Source organism: Manacus vitellinus, unplaced genomic scaffold (assembly GCF_001715985.3).
Source record: "Manacus vitellinus isolate BGI_N305 unplaced genomic scaffold, ASM171598v3 scaffold_3_pilon, whole genome shotgun sequence".
Lineage (NCBI taxonomy): Eukaryota > Metazoa > Chordata > Aves > Passeriformes > Pipridae > Manacus > Manacus vitellinus.
In genome coordinates, this window is record NW_021940535.1 from 30,831,772 (window position 1) to 30,847,580 (window position 15,809).

The 15,809-nt window shown below is 41.2% G+C and overlaps 1 protein-coding gene across 3 annotated transcripts in view; it reads left to right on the plus strand.

Annotated features, from left to right (window-relative positions):
• The window catches only part of SLC25A13 (solute carrier family 25 member 13), a 101,713-nt gene extending 87,542 nt beyond the window's left edge, over positions 1-14,171 (plus strand). For all 3 annotated transcript variants that reach the window (XM_018075499.2, XM_018075498.2, XM_018075497.2), the window contains 4 exons: positions 7,857-7,995; positions 11,741-11,899; positions 11,980-12,070; positions 12,955-14,171. In XM_018075499.2, coding sequence (XP_017930988.1) covers positions 7,857-7,995; positions 11,741-11,899; positions 11,980-12,070; positions 12,955-13,144 — 579 coding nt within the window. In that variant the 3' untranslated portion in view covers positions 13,145-14,171. The remainder of the gene's footprint in view (positions 1-7,856; positions 7,996-11,740; positions 11,900-11,979; positions 12,071-12,954) is intronic.
• The last annotated feature ends 1,638 nt before the right edge of the window (positions 14,172-15,809 follow it).

Here is a 15,809-nt window from a genome sequence, read left to right on the forward strand (position 1 = left end):
TGGAAGAATGAGAATAGATACTTGTTTTGGAAAGCAGTTTTATTTGTGAATCTTGGAGTCTCTTTGTTGGCTTAAAGGGCCTTCATGTAAGTATTGCAGGTGTTTAAACACTTGTCTGTTTGAGCCATGATTTAGACTAACTGATTAACTTTCTTTTTCAAGTGTTGAAAGCAAAATTTTTGACTTTTAATTTCAGAAATTTTCAATTGAAAGAAATGAGTGTCCTTTTTTTCCCCCCTCTAAGTTTTGTTTACTGCATTGCAAGGACTGCAGTGAAAATTCTCTTTTTCCTGTTCAGAGATAAATCAGCTTGAAAGCTGTTCTTAGCGCCACAGATCAATCTGGCATGCTCTGCTTAGTTCATATGAATCATTTATGCTGAAATTCAGGTAAAAATCTGTAATAGTCCCATATAGTAATCAGTAAGGAAGTATGTACTTTTGTTAATTATAAGTGCAACTGGAAGATGCTAAGAATTGGTCTTAGCTCCATGAGACAAATTCCTGCATGTCTTGATGAGATCTACTGCTTGTTGTTTGAATTCCTATATTTTATATATTTTTCTACCTATGAAGCACATCCAGAAGATTTTAAAATAAAGTGCACCCACACCCCTGATATAGATAATTTCAGTGTTCCTGTCTTGCATTAACAGAGAAAACCAAGGCATTGATAAATAAGCCTTATGTCTCTTGTGAAAAAATTAACAAAGGAAATGCTATTTAAACCTTTTTTGCACTCAGCTGAGTGAATCTTGTATTGATTATGATAATAATTATCCCAGCATTCTAGTCCAAATGAATAGCCTTTGAGGATCACTGAGAAACTCAGTTGCATAATTTTGATGCCCCTCTATATGAGTGAGATTAATATTGTTTTGGGTCATTCATTGGCATGTTAATGTGACACTTTACTGTGCTAGTGACAGAAAATAGTTTGCAGTAGTACTGTGCTCAGAACTCTACTCTCTGTCTGCTTTACTTGTAGACTTGATGATAGAACAGTTTGTGCTGGAAACCAGTTCTGGCCGTCGTTTGGGCAACCTGACCTGGCATTTGACTACCTTCATGGTTTAAAACAAACAAAAGCAAAAAACTCTCACCCTTTTTCTAATACCTAATTAAATTGGTGACGTTCAAACATCTGTCCATTGCCTCTGATCCTTCCACTGTGCACCTCCAAGAGGAGTTTTCTTCCCTGCGCCCTCCCTTTAAGTAGTTGAAGCAAAGAATAAGGTCTCTCCCCAGCCTGCTCTTCTCAGAGTTGTGCACACTGAGTTCCTCTCCTTATATACAATGGGCTACTCGACTGGCTTGATGGGACTGCAGTGTGGCAGTTTCTTTCTCATTTGGGAGAGACCACAACTGGACACAGGACTCCAGATGTGGTCCCAGCAGTGCTGAATGGAGGGCCATAATCACTTCCCTTGCATTCTTGCTACTACAGCCCAGGGTGTGGCTGTCTGACTTTACTGCAGAGGCATTGCTGACCCATACTCAACTTGGCCACCAGTACCCTCCAGACCTTTTCTCCAAAGATGCTTTCTGGCCGCTCAGTGCAGCTGCACAGGGCAATTCCAATCCAGATGCAGGACTTTGCTGATTTGAACTTCATGATGTTCATTTCAGCTTATCTCCATCCTGTGAAGGTGCCTCTAAATAGCAGCCTTGCCCTACAGCATAGTCATTTCCCTGATTCAGCAACATCTGCTAATATGCTGAGAGTGCAGTTCATGTTCACTGGTTTAACTATGGGATACTATGACTGACCATCTCAAAAGCCTTGCTTTTAGTCAAGGTGTACAACATCCATTGCTGTCCCCTTATCCACAGATCTGGCAAACTGGTTGCTCTACTGTGATTTGGTAAATCCATATTGGTTGTTCCCAATCTCTCTCTTCTCCTTCATATGCTTGGAAATGGCTTCCATAAATTTGCTCCATAACAATACATTTGCTCCATAAACCTCCCAGGAACAAAGGTGTGCCCCAACAGTTTGTAGTTTTCCAGACCTCCCTTCTTACTCTTCTTCAAGATGGGTGTGATGTTTGTCTGTTCTAGTTATCAGAACTCCTTTGACTGACTTGACCTTTTGAAGGTAATAACAACCTGATGAGGTCATCAGCCAGCTGTCTCAGCACCACTGGAGGTATCTAATCTGGTCTCAGGATTAGGTATGTGCAGTGGCTCTAGGTGCTCTGTCTGTAGGTAATACTCTGCAGATTTTCTGGTAAGCTTGTGGAGCTGAAAGGCCTGGGGACAGATTTTACTAGTAAAAAGCAAGGCAAAAGTAATTTCTCTGCCTTTTCCATGTACTTTGTCACTAGGTTTCTTGCTTCTATTGTACAACAGCCTCACTATTTATTTAGTTAGTCCTTTTGCTGCTGTCCTTTCACTTTTCTGTCTCAATTGCTGCATGCCCAAGCAGTGGTTCTATATATCCTGGGAAGCCCATACCCACCTCTGCATCAGTCATGAGTTCATTGTGCTGGTCTTCCGACATCATTGCTCAAAACCTTCTACACAGTGGAATGAACCATCCTAGTGCTTTGAGGAAACTGTCCTTGGTGGACCTTTGTAACTCTAGAACTTTTTATTTGGGGGAAAATTTCTATCACAGCTCATAGAGGTCCAGGTCAGATAAATTATCTCTTCTTCTTTTCCTTCCCCACCAAAGAACTAAAGAACAGTAGGTCTGGAAAAACAGAGGGCTCATAATAAGTGCAACAATTTACAGTCAGAGCTTCCTCCCAGACTCACTGTGCCTTCACTGGGTGGTCAGATACTAACCACTCTGGAATGATATGCAGCTTAGAAATAAAATGCATGTTAATTCCAGCAATAAAAAGATTGGACACAAACAGGTCGTTAAGATGACTGCTGGGTTGAACCCCCGTAGTTCTTTAAAGGTAGAAAGCAAATATTTTCTTTTTTGCCTTTGTCTAAAATTCTGAACTATTTGTATAAATAAGTATTTTAAAACATTGTACTTCTCAAGATCCAGCTTCTACTTTGGGGAGGCATGTAACGACACTTTTGCAGAAGGAATTTGTTTTCTCTATTTGTGTTCTTTCTGCCAGTAATTGTTCTTCTGAAAGCACCAGGGCATGGAAGCTTGTAACTAGTAAATTCTTTAGCTTCAGATGTTCTGTAGATGACAACCATTCTTAAAAATATAGAGACAACATAGTCAGGGAAAATAGCATTTAATCTAATGCAAAAGTCATTTGTGTTGGCAGAAATAGGAAAGGATACGTTTCTGGTTTTCAGTATTTTTAATAGATTTTAGTTCATTTCTGGTCACAGTTGAATATTGAAGTCATAGTCCAAGATTAGCTAATACATTTTCTGTCTTTTGCCTGTTTTAATGCATTAACATGCATATAGTCCTGTAAAGTCAGTTGAATTTATATTCTATTGGTTTTGAAAGACATCTTTAAAGTGTTCATGTAAATAAACACTGTAAGTATACCTGCTTATTTTGAACATCATAGAAATTCATATCTATGTAATATCTGTTATAAAATTTTTAATAAAATGTTATTCTTCTTATAAATACTCATTCTGAATAGCACTTTACAGCATAATAGACAGTACCACTCCATAGTTATACACAACAAAGTTATTCTGGATCCTAGGATGACATTAAACAATACAGTAGTAAATGATTCTTCAAGGAAATGGTATGTTGGTTGTGGTAATGTTTATTTTTAGAAATACTACAAGGTATTAAACTCGGCTCTGTGCTTTGGCTGATATTGCCAACATGGTTTTCATTTCCCAAATTGGTCAGAAAAGCTTTCAAAATCTTCTCTTTCCCCCCTCCCCCCACCTCCAAATACTTAAAAAATGAGCTTCTGGTGTGTTGACCTGGAAAGTGTAATCTCAGGTGACAGGATGTGTACCAAGCTCTCATCTGGTTCCTTTGATAACAGCTGAGGTATTTCAAGTTTTGACGCTGAAAGTTTACAGCAGGATGATAAACGTAGGAAAAACAGAGTAATAAAAGTTTTGAGTTACATTCATTTGCATCCACCTTGCCTGTGAACACACGCATTTGTGACTGTTGTCATATATGAGAACCTGCTTTTCAGAAATTTCCTTTGAAATTAACCAAAAAAATGCTCTTCCAACTAAAAACTGCTATATTTTTTTTCTGCAAACTGAATCAAAATTGCTGATAGAGCATTTGAAAGCAGTGTTTTATTCCTCTAACTTGATGTTCTAAATCAGTTTCTTATTTTGGTTGGTATAAATCTATGTGAATAAAAACCTATGGTAGCTTTTAAGGAAATGTCATTTTACAGTAGAAAAAAAATTGCAGCCCTTGAAAGCAAACACCGGTAATATTTGACAGACAGTTACAAAACCTGTTGGGTGCTGTTAGGGCTCTGATTCCAAAGGGTTAAGTCTGTAGTAAAACCCAAGAAGAATGCAAAATGATCAAGAAATGACATGCTGCCTATTGTTTGTAGCTATAGGATCAAAATAACAATTATACATGCCAAATAAATTCTAAACCTGTAAAAGAGAAAAAGAGGGGGTGGCTGTAAGTACAGGTGCCAGAAGCATTAAATAACCCTCTCAGACAAGGTGCACCACTGTTGTCTTGAATGCTGCTAGGTCCCCCCAGTCTGGCATTTTTCCCCCTGCACTAGACAATGTGCATTCACTGCAGGAGACTAGGCTAAGCCTGCGTCTCCCAGACCTGCCGGCTCCTTCTGCCCAACCCGACACAGAGGTGCCTTTGTCAGTATAATTACCCTCCCCTTGTAGTAGAAATAGTTTGTTTAGAGCCTTATTTGCAGGTAGAGCTGGTATAAGCAGGAATTAGCATGCTAAAGAACCTGCCCCAGCACTGACTTGGGTTTATTTATCAGAATCTTTGACAATCAGGGTTTTTTTTCCTCCGTTGGTTTATTCAGCAAGATACTATCCCAGATTAAGAGCTTTAAGGTTATTAAAGAGATTGAAGATGGGAGCCAACTGGCTCTTGTTCGAGGGAGGCGCATGTCATGGTGTGTAGGATCTCCCAACAATTTCATGCCTGGCAGGTCTGCACCTTGGCTGCCAGAATAAACTTGGGCGGATGATCCTTACAGCTTTCTGGGGATTGATTAAAACTCCTTTTGGCTTTCAGCACGTTGTCCACATCAAAAAGGTGCAAGAAGTAAAATAAATGTGTCTTTTGCTTTTCAAGATACTGTGGCCAATCTCCCTAAGCCTTCCTAATTGGCGTAGGCTGGTTGTGGATGATTAACTTGAAGTTAAATGAAGCCTGCTTTGAAACATGCTTTCCCAGACTTTAAACGGGAACGGTGGGGGGAAACTTTAGACTGTTGCAATGCTGGACTGGATCCAAGCTGCGTTATTATTAAAGTGGATCCAAGTTTTGATCCAGGTTTATTTACACTGAGCCAACTAAGTTGATGGACATCCCTCCCTCTATACCTGAATGTATACTATTAGTAATATTAACAATATGCCACTTCTGCCCCATGAAAGAGAGCTTTTTAATGAAGGGGGAAGAATATTAACAGCTCAGGTTGAGCTAAGAGTTGCTTGCATTTGGAGTTTACTGATTTCAGTAAGTTATTTTAATCATGTCAAAATATTTCAGAGTATGAACAAAATGCAGAGGGAAAAATGTGCACAATATTTAATGACAACATTGCAAAGCAAATAAAAGTAATGTGCCCTGAGGGCAAAGGCAGTGAGAAGATTTGCTCTGAGGAAAAGCATGCTCTAAAAATAAATCTTTGAAGAAACCATGTCAGTCTGTGAATGTTTTGTTAGTGAGTTTCATAATTTTTCTGTGAAGTGAATACAGGGCAGACATTTGATTCTTAAAAAGTGGGAGTTTTTCATACAGAACTTGGTAAAACCCTAGTCTTGTCTTTCTATGTGAAGATTAAAGGTAAATTGTTAAACAGGCTTCTGTTGTGCACAAGAGTCCATAATTCTTGTCTCTGGTGAATACAAAAGATTCACCTTCTCTGTGTCCTCAAGGTAGAGTGTATGGGCTTTGCAGGTAATTTTGAGAGGAGAATCCAGCCCAGCATCACTTTGTTCTGTGGCTGATAACCCCATTCAGTGCGGGCAAACAGCAGAGCAGCTACAATGGCAGCACTTTTTGAGTTCCTTTATGGCATTTTCCTTAGTGTCTCTTAGAAAGGCATACAAGAACCAGTGACTGGCAGCATAAATCAGAGAAAATCCACTGAGTGAGAAGGCAAAGGGTCTGAACAGCAGGAGTCATTAACCTCCAAAGGGAGCGTCAGGGGAAGTGGTCAGTTCTCAGTCTGAAAACATCAAGAAATAAGCTGAGAAAGTGTGGTGGGAACCAGCAGGGGCTGGAGCAGAGCATGTTGTGCTGAGTCTGTGACACACAAAAAGTCTGACTGTAAGACCTAATGGCCTTTTTAGATAAACCTTTATTTTCTCATAGGCATTCTCAGACTGCAAACTGCACTTATTAGCATCTCCTGAGAACTGGCTTACAGGACCTGTCACACATCCTGCTTGCCTCATGGGAAGGCAATTTTACAGTGTTTCTGACACCTTGCAGCTCTTTTGTCTTTGATAGCCAGCATCTAACTTGGAGAAGCACTATATTTTAACTGATATCATAGTACAAGCTAAGCTTACAGATGTGTCCAGGCATATAATTAGATTTAGTTAAATTATGTGGATATTAACATGTGCTCTGGGAAATGTCTGGCACTGAGCCGTGAGCAGGTAGACCTGTGCACAAGAGAAGTACAGTAATAAAAGCACTCCAGGAGGGTTCGTGGATGAACCTCAAGCTGTTTCACCAGGTCTCCACCCTTGCTTCAAAGAGAAGAGGCTTAGGCTCATTCATGAACTATTTCTTTCTCAGGCTTGAAACATTTTACCCATTTTTCCAAGCCACCTCTTGTTTGTGCCTTCCTCCTGGTCTCAGTGCTGGTATGTTCAGGCTCTGTTGTCCTCTAGATCTCCATATTGAGGAAAGGCAGATTGAAAGCCCCTTTTGCTGTTGGAGCATGGATATTGTTTGATATTTTATTTTGGTTGACTTTCCCTAGTGGACTTTTTGCTCTTTTTTTTTGATTGCTTGCTAGTACCAAACTTTCCTTGCCTGTTTACCACCCTCTTAGATTGGAAACCAGCTGTATTGCTGGTAGCTTCGTTGGCTGTTTATGCCACAAATTTAACAGTAGGAGATGAAATTTATTGAAACAAACTGTATTCTAGATAACTTGTACTTGAAAATTCATATGTCAATCATACTGTTACTGTTCCACAAAAGACTTAGTGTTATGGCCCTACTCTCTTTGTTTGCCTCTTTCCCTTGATATATGTTGCATTATAAATTAAAGTGTCTCTCTAGGTGTATGGACTGGGCACTGTTTTCCCTGAAGTATTTATTTTAAGTGGGAATGGGAGAGGACAGACCTGTCCTGTGGCTCAATCTCCTTCAAACACATCCTAAATTCCCACTACAGGTTCATGACTACAATGTCAACTGTTTAAAGTGTATCAGAGTTTACTCAAACACCTGACATTTTCTCCTTTACCAGCACATAACTACAGTACCATGGAGTGAGGGAGCATAAGTAGACAAGATACATATAGTGACAGAAATTACTGAACCAAGAAACGACACACAGACACTCCTCTGTGAAATACATGGATCTCTCAAAATTTTGAGAGGAGAAATTGCTCTTTCTATAAGCCCTTTGCAGCAAAAAAACCCCATAAAAACAACAAACAACAACAAACCAAAAAACCCCAATATTGCTCTGTTCTCTGATGCTCCTAGTTCATGGTGTTAAATTTGCTCATTTTCAAAACTTCTTCTGTTTTTCAACACAGGGTGCTAAGGCATGTTTTTTGCGTGATATCCCCTTCTCTGCCATTTACTTCCCTTGTTATGCTCATTTGAAAGCTTCATTTGCAAGTGAAGATGGGAGGGTTAGCCCTGGAAATCTGCTCTTGGCTGGATCAATAGCTGGTAAGTGCCCAGATTTCGTTTTGCATGGCACTGTATTGCACAGGCAGCACAATAGTTATGGCAGTGAGGACAACAACAAAAGATGCCCTAAAGGACTATATACAACAGTACTGCATTTGCAGCCTTATGCAGAAGCAACAAAGTTATCGTGCTGTAGAGTGAGTTGATGTTAATGATACTACAAGTTCCTGTTTTAGTCATAATGTTCAGGAAGTGAAAGAAAGGAAAATAAAGTGCTGATATTTTGTTACCATATGTCATCATTCCTTGTGAAGTTACTGTGCTGGTTTTGGCTGTGTCTGACTGACTGGTAATGTTTTGTTGAAATGATTTATAAAGGAAATCATGGCATTCATGAAATTCTTTATGATAAAATGAATCTTGAATTTTGGTATATAGAGTCCAGAAGCCACACTAGCAATGCAACTGTCCAAACACAATGACTAACAGGTGACAAAGTGATGACAGTGCTTGCTACCCTCAGTGTCCCATGAAGTTACTTGGCTCTTGAGGATTTTATGTTTATCATTTTTTTATATCAAAAGAGAAACAAAACAGAAAAGCTTGAAAACATTTCTGGTGTTCAGGTTGCTAATTCCTAGTGTACCAGATATGACAGAGGTGCTGAGTGTGATCTTGAGCACTTGTTTGTTTTAGTCTGCTGCATAACAGACAGAAAAGCCAAATCATGCTTAAATTCTCACAGATGCATTTAACTTGAGCATGCCAGAGCCTAAGGGAAAAGACAGAGACACACTTTGTAAGCCTCATCTTGCCTTTGCATCTGCTGCAAAGCTGGTTCCACCACAGCACCCAACTTCTACATCCAAGGGGGACCACCATTTGGTAGCTGCCCCCTGGAGAGGGCAGCTTGAGAGACATCCTCCTGCTGTGTCCATGGTTTTTCCCTCAGGAAACAAGTGGTCTTGCAGACTTGTGCAACAGGACCTCTGGGTGGGTGTGTAGCAAGCAGGAGGGCTCACATCAGGAGGTATTTCCACCATGTTCATTGGAGGCTGGTTGGTCTGTCTGAGCTGCAGCCAAGTTCTTCCTCCAGTGTGGCCCCTGGCAGGCTGCTGCAAACTGCCACATGAGAAAAATGATGGAGTGCCATGAATCCAGTACAGAAAGGTGGTTTAGCAATGCTTTCTCATTTGATTTTGAGCTTTCTTCTCCCTGAGAAAACTCTTCTTGTCAAGATTATATGCAGGGCCATGTCCCTTGAGGAGGAGGGTCCTTTTGTAGCCAATATCTGGTCTTAGATGATAGCTAAGATCAGTTGATTTGTCTTGTTGAAGCATGTAGCTCTCTATTCAGTAGCTCATAGTCCAGAGGAACAACCTGGCACTAGCAAAACCAGCTGTGTTCCAATGACTGCTGCTTAAACCCCCGTGTCCTCTCCCCTCCCCCACCCCATTCCTAGGCCAGGCTCCAAGCCCCGCAACACGAGTTTTTACAGCCAGCTTATTTCTCACCCATTTTAATGGAACAAAACAATTTTTGAACTTTAGATCATATTTACAGACTTGAAACATAAGCTGGCGTTTTTAAGCCTAGTCATTTCTTAGATTTTCCTATTTTTCTCATTCTAGCCATTGTCAGGTGATTGCAGACTGAGATAACCGTCCCTTTGAAGTTCAGGCACAGAAGCAGTCTTTATTGTTGCCGATATGGCTCACCAATCTAGCTATAATGTGAATTTTATCCAGTGCTTCCTGTGAATCCCATCCTAGGTTAAATCTCATGAGCAAATTATAGTGTTAGAGATACAATGTTCATCGTACTGTTTACAAAAACAAGAAATTTATTTTACTGGGTACAAGTAAAGCCTTGCAGGGGTGCACGTGTCCACTGTTTTGCCATGAGAAAGTCAAGGGGAAGACAAAACTAAAACCCCACCGCCTCTGAAACTCTGGCTTCGGTCTCTGGGCTGATGTCTCTGCTGTGGCCAGGGATCTCACCTGGTCATTGGACTTCAGATGTGTGCATGAGCTCTGGCTGCAGATTTGAAACTCCCCATTTCCACAGCCCGTGGTGCTGGATTATTCAAGCTGGCCATGGTCATATGTGCACGTGTCTTTTGCCAGTGGGTGTTGCTTGTACTGCTTACATTGTCTTCCTTTTCATTGTTGTGGGGTCACAGGCAACATGCATGTCTTCTAGCTTGATCTGCTTCTGGTTTTCGCTGTTCACCAGACATTTCAACCTGTTGTGCCATGGCATTTTCTAATGATTTTAATATCATCTACAGGGTCTCTCCTTAATTTGCTCCATCTGCTTATTGCCTCCGTGAACTTCCTTCTCCTCCCTTCACTCCTCTTTTTTCTTGTCAGCTCCTGCTGTGCTATTTGTCACATTCTGATTGTAAGTTCCTCGTGGCAACAATCTGTAAATTCAATTTGTCTATAAAGTCTTTTGTCCTGTACACATAGCTCCTAAAAAGGATTTAAAACATCTTTAACTGCAAAATATCCTCAGTAATACAGAGTGTGGAATAAGAAGATGGAAGTCAACGTGTAGTAAGCAGAATTGTTTCTAAGTGTGACCTTCAGTTTTCCTTGAAAACACTGGCTGGCTTTTGAAGGACAAAAGTCCTTCTTTAAATTGAAGACTCAAGCAATATCCTGATGTGGGTAAGGCTAAGCAAAGAGGAATTTCAGTGTTTCTGGAGTTCAGAAACCCTGACCAGGTTTTAGCACTTGCCTACCAGACAGCCCACTGTGCAAGTTCAGTGTATGCATTATTTTGGGGGGTCCAGGAGAGGAGGAGGAGCTCTTCTTTTGGTGATATGCACACATTTAGATATCTTGGAGCAGTTCTGCAGGAAGGGTGCTCTGGAATTTGAAGCCAAACCATGCTGGTTTGGACAAAAGTTGTTACAGAATTATTAAGCCTGAAAAAAAAAAAAATAAGGAAAGGAGATTTATACATCTAGCCAAGTTGGTTTGGAACAGATGCAGAATGGAAAAGTAATAAAACCATAAGAGACAGTGTCTTCTGGGTACAGTCCCGGTGCTTTTCTTTGGTTTTGTTTTTTTTTTCAATTCCAAACATGGGCAGCCCCAGTTTGGATAGGAATGATTTTAGAAATACCACCCATTGATAATTTGGTACTTTTTGCTTTCAGTTGATTATCTGCCAGGGTAAATTTAAATCTTTCTCCAAATATTCTGATGAGGATGTCAGCTGTGGCTTTGCAGCTGAGCTGTCTGCCATTCCTGATGAGAAGAATGACCCTTTTTGTAAGCCTTAGCTCCCATGCCTTGCTGAGCATGCATGGCATTATCTGGTTCACGGGGACCTTGCTGCATGAGGGATGTTTGTGTGGGTGTGTGGGTGTGTGTGTGTGTGTGTGTGTATCTGTGTACAGGCTGTTCTAGCACAGTGTACAACCAGGATGCCAGGTACCATAGAGAGGCATGAAAAGAAAAAGGGTAAACCTTACCTCCAAAAACTTTGTTCTTACTAACTGTGCCAGTTTCTGTTTAGCACTGAAAACTTCAGTCCATGCCTCCTAGCTTGGCAGGAAGCATGTGATATTGTTGTTTCTCAGGGAGAAGCTCTCTCTGGGTGAAGCCATGTCCACAACAACCACCTCTTTTTGCCTCCCAGCTTCTGCTTAAATCAAATGTGACTGGATTCTCCTGGTGTAAGGAGGAAAGGCCTGCTTACCCCTGGGTAATTGAGGTGTGTATCATGTGTGACAAGCCAGAGGTATCCACCTGATGATTTTTGTGTTGTGCAGGTATGCCTGCAGCCTCTTTGGTCACCCCTGCAGATGTGATCAAAACAAGGCTACAGGTGGCAGCCCGGGCAGGACAGACCACCTACAGCGGCGTCGTAGACTGCTTTGTCAAGATCCTGCGAGAGGAAGGTCCAAAGGCTCTGTGGAAAGGAGCAGGAGGTGTGTAAAAGAGCTTGGATTGCCAAGTGATTTCTATTTGTGACTTTTGTCACTTAGGAGCTCTTTTCTTTTCTTTCCAGCTCGTGTATTTCGATCTTCTCCTCAGTTTGGTGTAACTCTGGTGACTTACGAGCTACTGCAGAGATGGTTGTATGTGGACTTTGGAGGAGTGTAAGTATATATTGCCTGAATCTACCAGGGACCCTGAAGCTACACTTGGTTCTGTTTGGGTCTTGGTGCTCCTCAACATGTCAGGACATGTTGCAAAGGCTTTGTAGATATTACTTAAACCACACTACACTGGTGGAGGTTGGGATGATATTCCAGTACCTGTTTCATAGCAAGGTATTACCACATTTTTTATCACCATTTCAAGCTGAGGACCTATGTTAGTGTAAACAGAGACAGTGAGAGGCCAAATAATGGGCTGAGGATATAACTGCAGGGGAAATGTGATACCTGCCAAGTCAGGATACGCTCTGCATTAATCCTCATTATTTGGTGGAGGAGCTGTACCCCTGTACCTGATCAGCTGTACCTGATTAGACAGGGCATTTGACATCCAAAAAAGTCTATAGTTGTCACCAAGTTCAAAACCTGTTGTTGGGGCTTCAGGTCTGCCTCCTGCCTTTGTTAGCAATACAGGTGGATGTGCATATTGCTGTTAAACTTGATCCCAGGAGCAGCTGCAGACTGTTTATGGATCTTTGGGGACAGCAGTTTGAAAACCACAACAAAAATTACTTAAATGCTGCTAGGTTCCTGGATTGGTTGTGCACTGAAGCAAAGACTTATGAACCCCTGCTGCTCCACACTGCAGTCTCTATTAATGCACTGCAAATTTTATCTGGATTTGGCCATCATCATCATGAAGGCTCCTAACTGTTCTGGAAGGTTTTAAAACAGGGTATGTCTCCTTACATTGCATCATTTAATTTAGTTACTTATGGGGAAGTACACTCAGATGTCTTATTAAACTTACTTTATGGAGGAGATTTTTGTGAATACTGATTTTACTCTATGGAAATTAATCTATTATTTTTATTATTTTGCAGAAAACCAGCTGGATCAGATACAGTTCCTAAATCTAGGATCACGCTCCCTGCTCCTAACCCTGACCATGTTGGCGGTTATAAATTGGCAGTTGCCACTTTTGCAGGGATTGAAAACAAGTTTGGACTTTACCTACCTCGGTTTAAGCCATCACCACCTACCTCAAAGGCTGCTGCAGCAGTAGGACCCTAAGTTTATCGCTGTAGGGTTTTTGTTATTAGTTGGGAAAGAGCCACTTTTCTAATTGGTTAATACTTTGTTCCTTTAGCTTCTCATCATATAAAAGTTTAGCTTCATTTGAGTTTTAAGGTAATTTTCATCTTAAACGTAATCATTTGTCTTTGTGCTTCCGTAACCAGATCACTGTGAAATTCTTACCAGTTGTTTTAAGTTTGGGACCATGAATGTATTTGTCCACATCTGACATGTGCTTGTGTTGGGAAGACACTAATTTTAGGTTCCGTTTATTAGGGAGGGCTGGGTGAGAGCTGTGAACCAGATCATTTTACAGGCAGTGCGCAGTTGCAGATTACCAGGGCAGATGTCGCACATCATCACTCGAATGGAAAAACTCAGTGGATATCACGGTGCTCAAAGCAGAATGATTTTGACTGTATGTGTAAATTGGTTATAAACTTGGTGCGTGTCTGCAGAGGTCAGCAAATACATACCCGGTACCTAAGTATGCCAGTACAGCTTCAACTTTTTAAATCTGTACACGCACAACTTCTGTTTCTGGATCGTATTATGAAGCTTTTATGTGGAACATGTTTTTGTAATGAAAACCACATTTATAAATGTTTAGCCGTTGTATTATGTTACCGGTATCAAAATGCTCAAAAGAAAGTGTTATTGTCCATAGTCTTTGCACTTTATGGCAGAACTTTTGGCATTCTACTACACATACAAGGAAATTTCATAACTAGGTGCCTATCTTGGGTTGCTGGTGTTTGGAATTCAGTTTGTATATGCACTTCTATAGTAAAACGCTGCTTGTTTAAATAACTGCAATAGAAAATTCATGCACTGTATCAATGGTACCTGCCTTAATTGCTGGCTTGTAATTGGCAAATAGGTGGTTTCAGATTCTTATTTACTTCATCAAGTCAAAAGAGATTAAAATAATCTAAAATAAAAGATTTTACTTAATTTTTGGTGCCTTGCACAGTGTTTAGAAAATTCTGTATTTATGAAGATAGAAATAAACCTTTCAAACAGATGCACACATGGTATTCTGTTACGGAAATAGTGCAGTACATCAAATGTCTTGTTCAACTTCAGTTACAAAGCCAGGTTAAGATAAAGTTAATATTTGCACTTGTAGGCTACAAAAACACCTGCAGCTTGTGAACAAATTACCTCAATTCCCCTGCATAAAAAAGACATCTATTGATGGAGATGTCACTCAAAAAAAAAAAAAAAAAAAAAAAAAAAAATTTTCCTCAGTCAAAAGCCAGGATTGGAGTAAGCTTTGATATTTTGACCTTTACTTTTGGGTGGAGGTTAACAGTTATGAACAGCTTAATTACCTAGTCACTTGAAGGTCCTGTTGGATATCTTCTATAATATCTCCTAAGATCAGGAGGAATTTGGTCTTGCTTGTCTCCTTTGGGTGGTTGCCTTCAACCTTGGCTGTAAACTGAGGGAAGGCACAGATGCAGCATCTTTGGAGAAGAATGAGTTTGGTGTGCAATATCATATTGTTGTGCTGTAACTTGTGGAAATCCTGAAATGGAAATCCCTCTGGTTTTTCATTTGTATTTGGGTCATCATAAAAATTATTCTCTTGGATTAACTTGTATTTTGAAGTTACCAGTGAAATTGAGGTCTGCAGTACTCAGGCATGTTAAGACGTGGGGAGCAGATGACATTCATCTGAAGCTGCATCTTGGAGTCTGGCTAAACCAGTGTGCAGAGACTGCACTGGGCTCTGACAGCCACCAGCTGCTTCCTCCCAGCCCTGTGTATCCGAGTCTCCCCAAATGACAGCTCCTTCATTTCAGAAATGGAAGGAAAAAAAGCTGTCCCCTTTTATTACTTCAAAATTAACTGTCAGGATTTTTGGTTAAGGCTTGTCATAAGAATTAAACATTCTCTCTGGGAGCTGCCTGTGCTTGACACCTGAGATTTCAGGCTGCATAAGAGCTGGTTTTACACTTCATCCCTCGCATTTGCTGACATACTTTGTCAAGGGTTTCTGTGGAAAGTCAGGAGCTCAGGGGCGATGTCTGAGCACTGAACTGCACCTTCTTCCCGGTCCAGGAGAGGAAGTGCCTGACCATGTGCATGGGCTTGGCCGGCAGCTGCTCCCTCCTGGCTCAGCCTGGAGAGGGACACCCAGGCTGTACACTCCAGAGCATGTCCCTCTGCTGCCTGACACCAAACCCCAGTGCTGCTGGGGCTTTGCAGCCAGGAACAGAAGAGGAATTAGAGCTGGGTTATTGTCGGGCTTGCACAACTTCTTGGCTTGTGTGGTAAAGACTATTGCTTGTGTTCCACAAAACAAAGCATAACTCAGACCGATTTCCCTGCTTCCTGGTGCCCTCTCGTTCCCGGGCCTGGCAGTATATTTATGACTTGTTCTTTATTCCAGGGATGAAGGAGAAAGCTCTCATCCCAGGGACAAAGGTCAGGCACAGCTCTCCTATGGCAGATCCATCTCAGAAGGCCACAACCTTCATCTTCTCCCTGGCAGGCACATCAGCAGGGCTGACTGACTCTCCCACCCATGGTGGCCCTTCCCTTTCCCATTAACTTTTCTGGAGGATTGTTCTCTCCTTCCGCCCATCTTTTCAGAGCCAGTAGACAGTGGAGGCAGGGGCAGAAGGGTTGAAGAGCCAGTGGCTGCTTGGTTAAC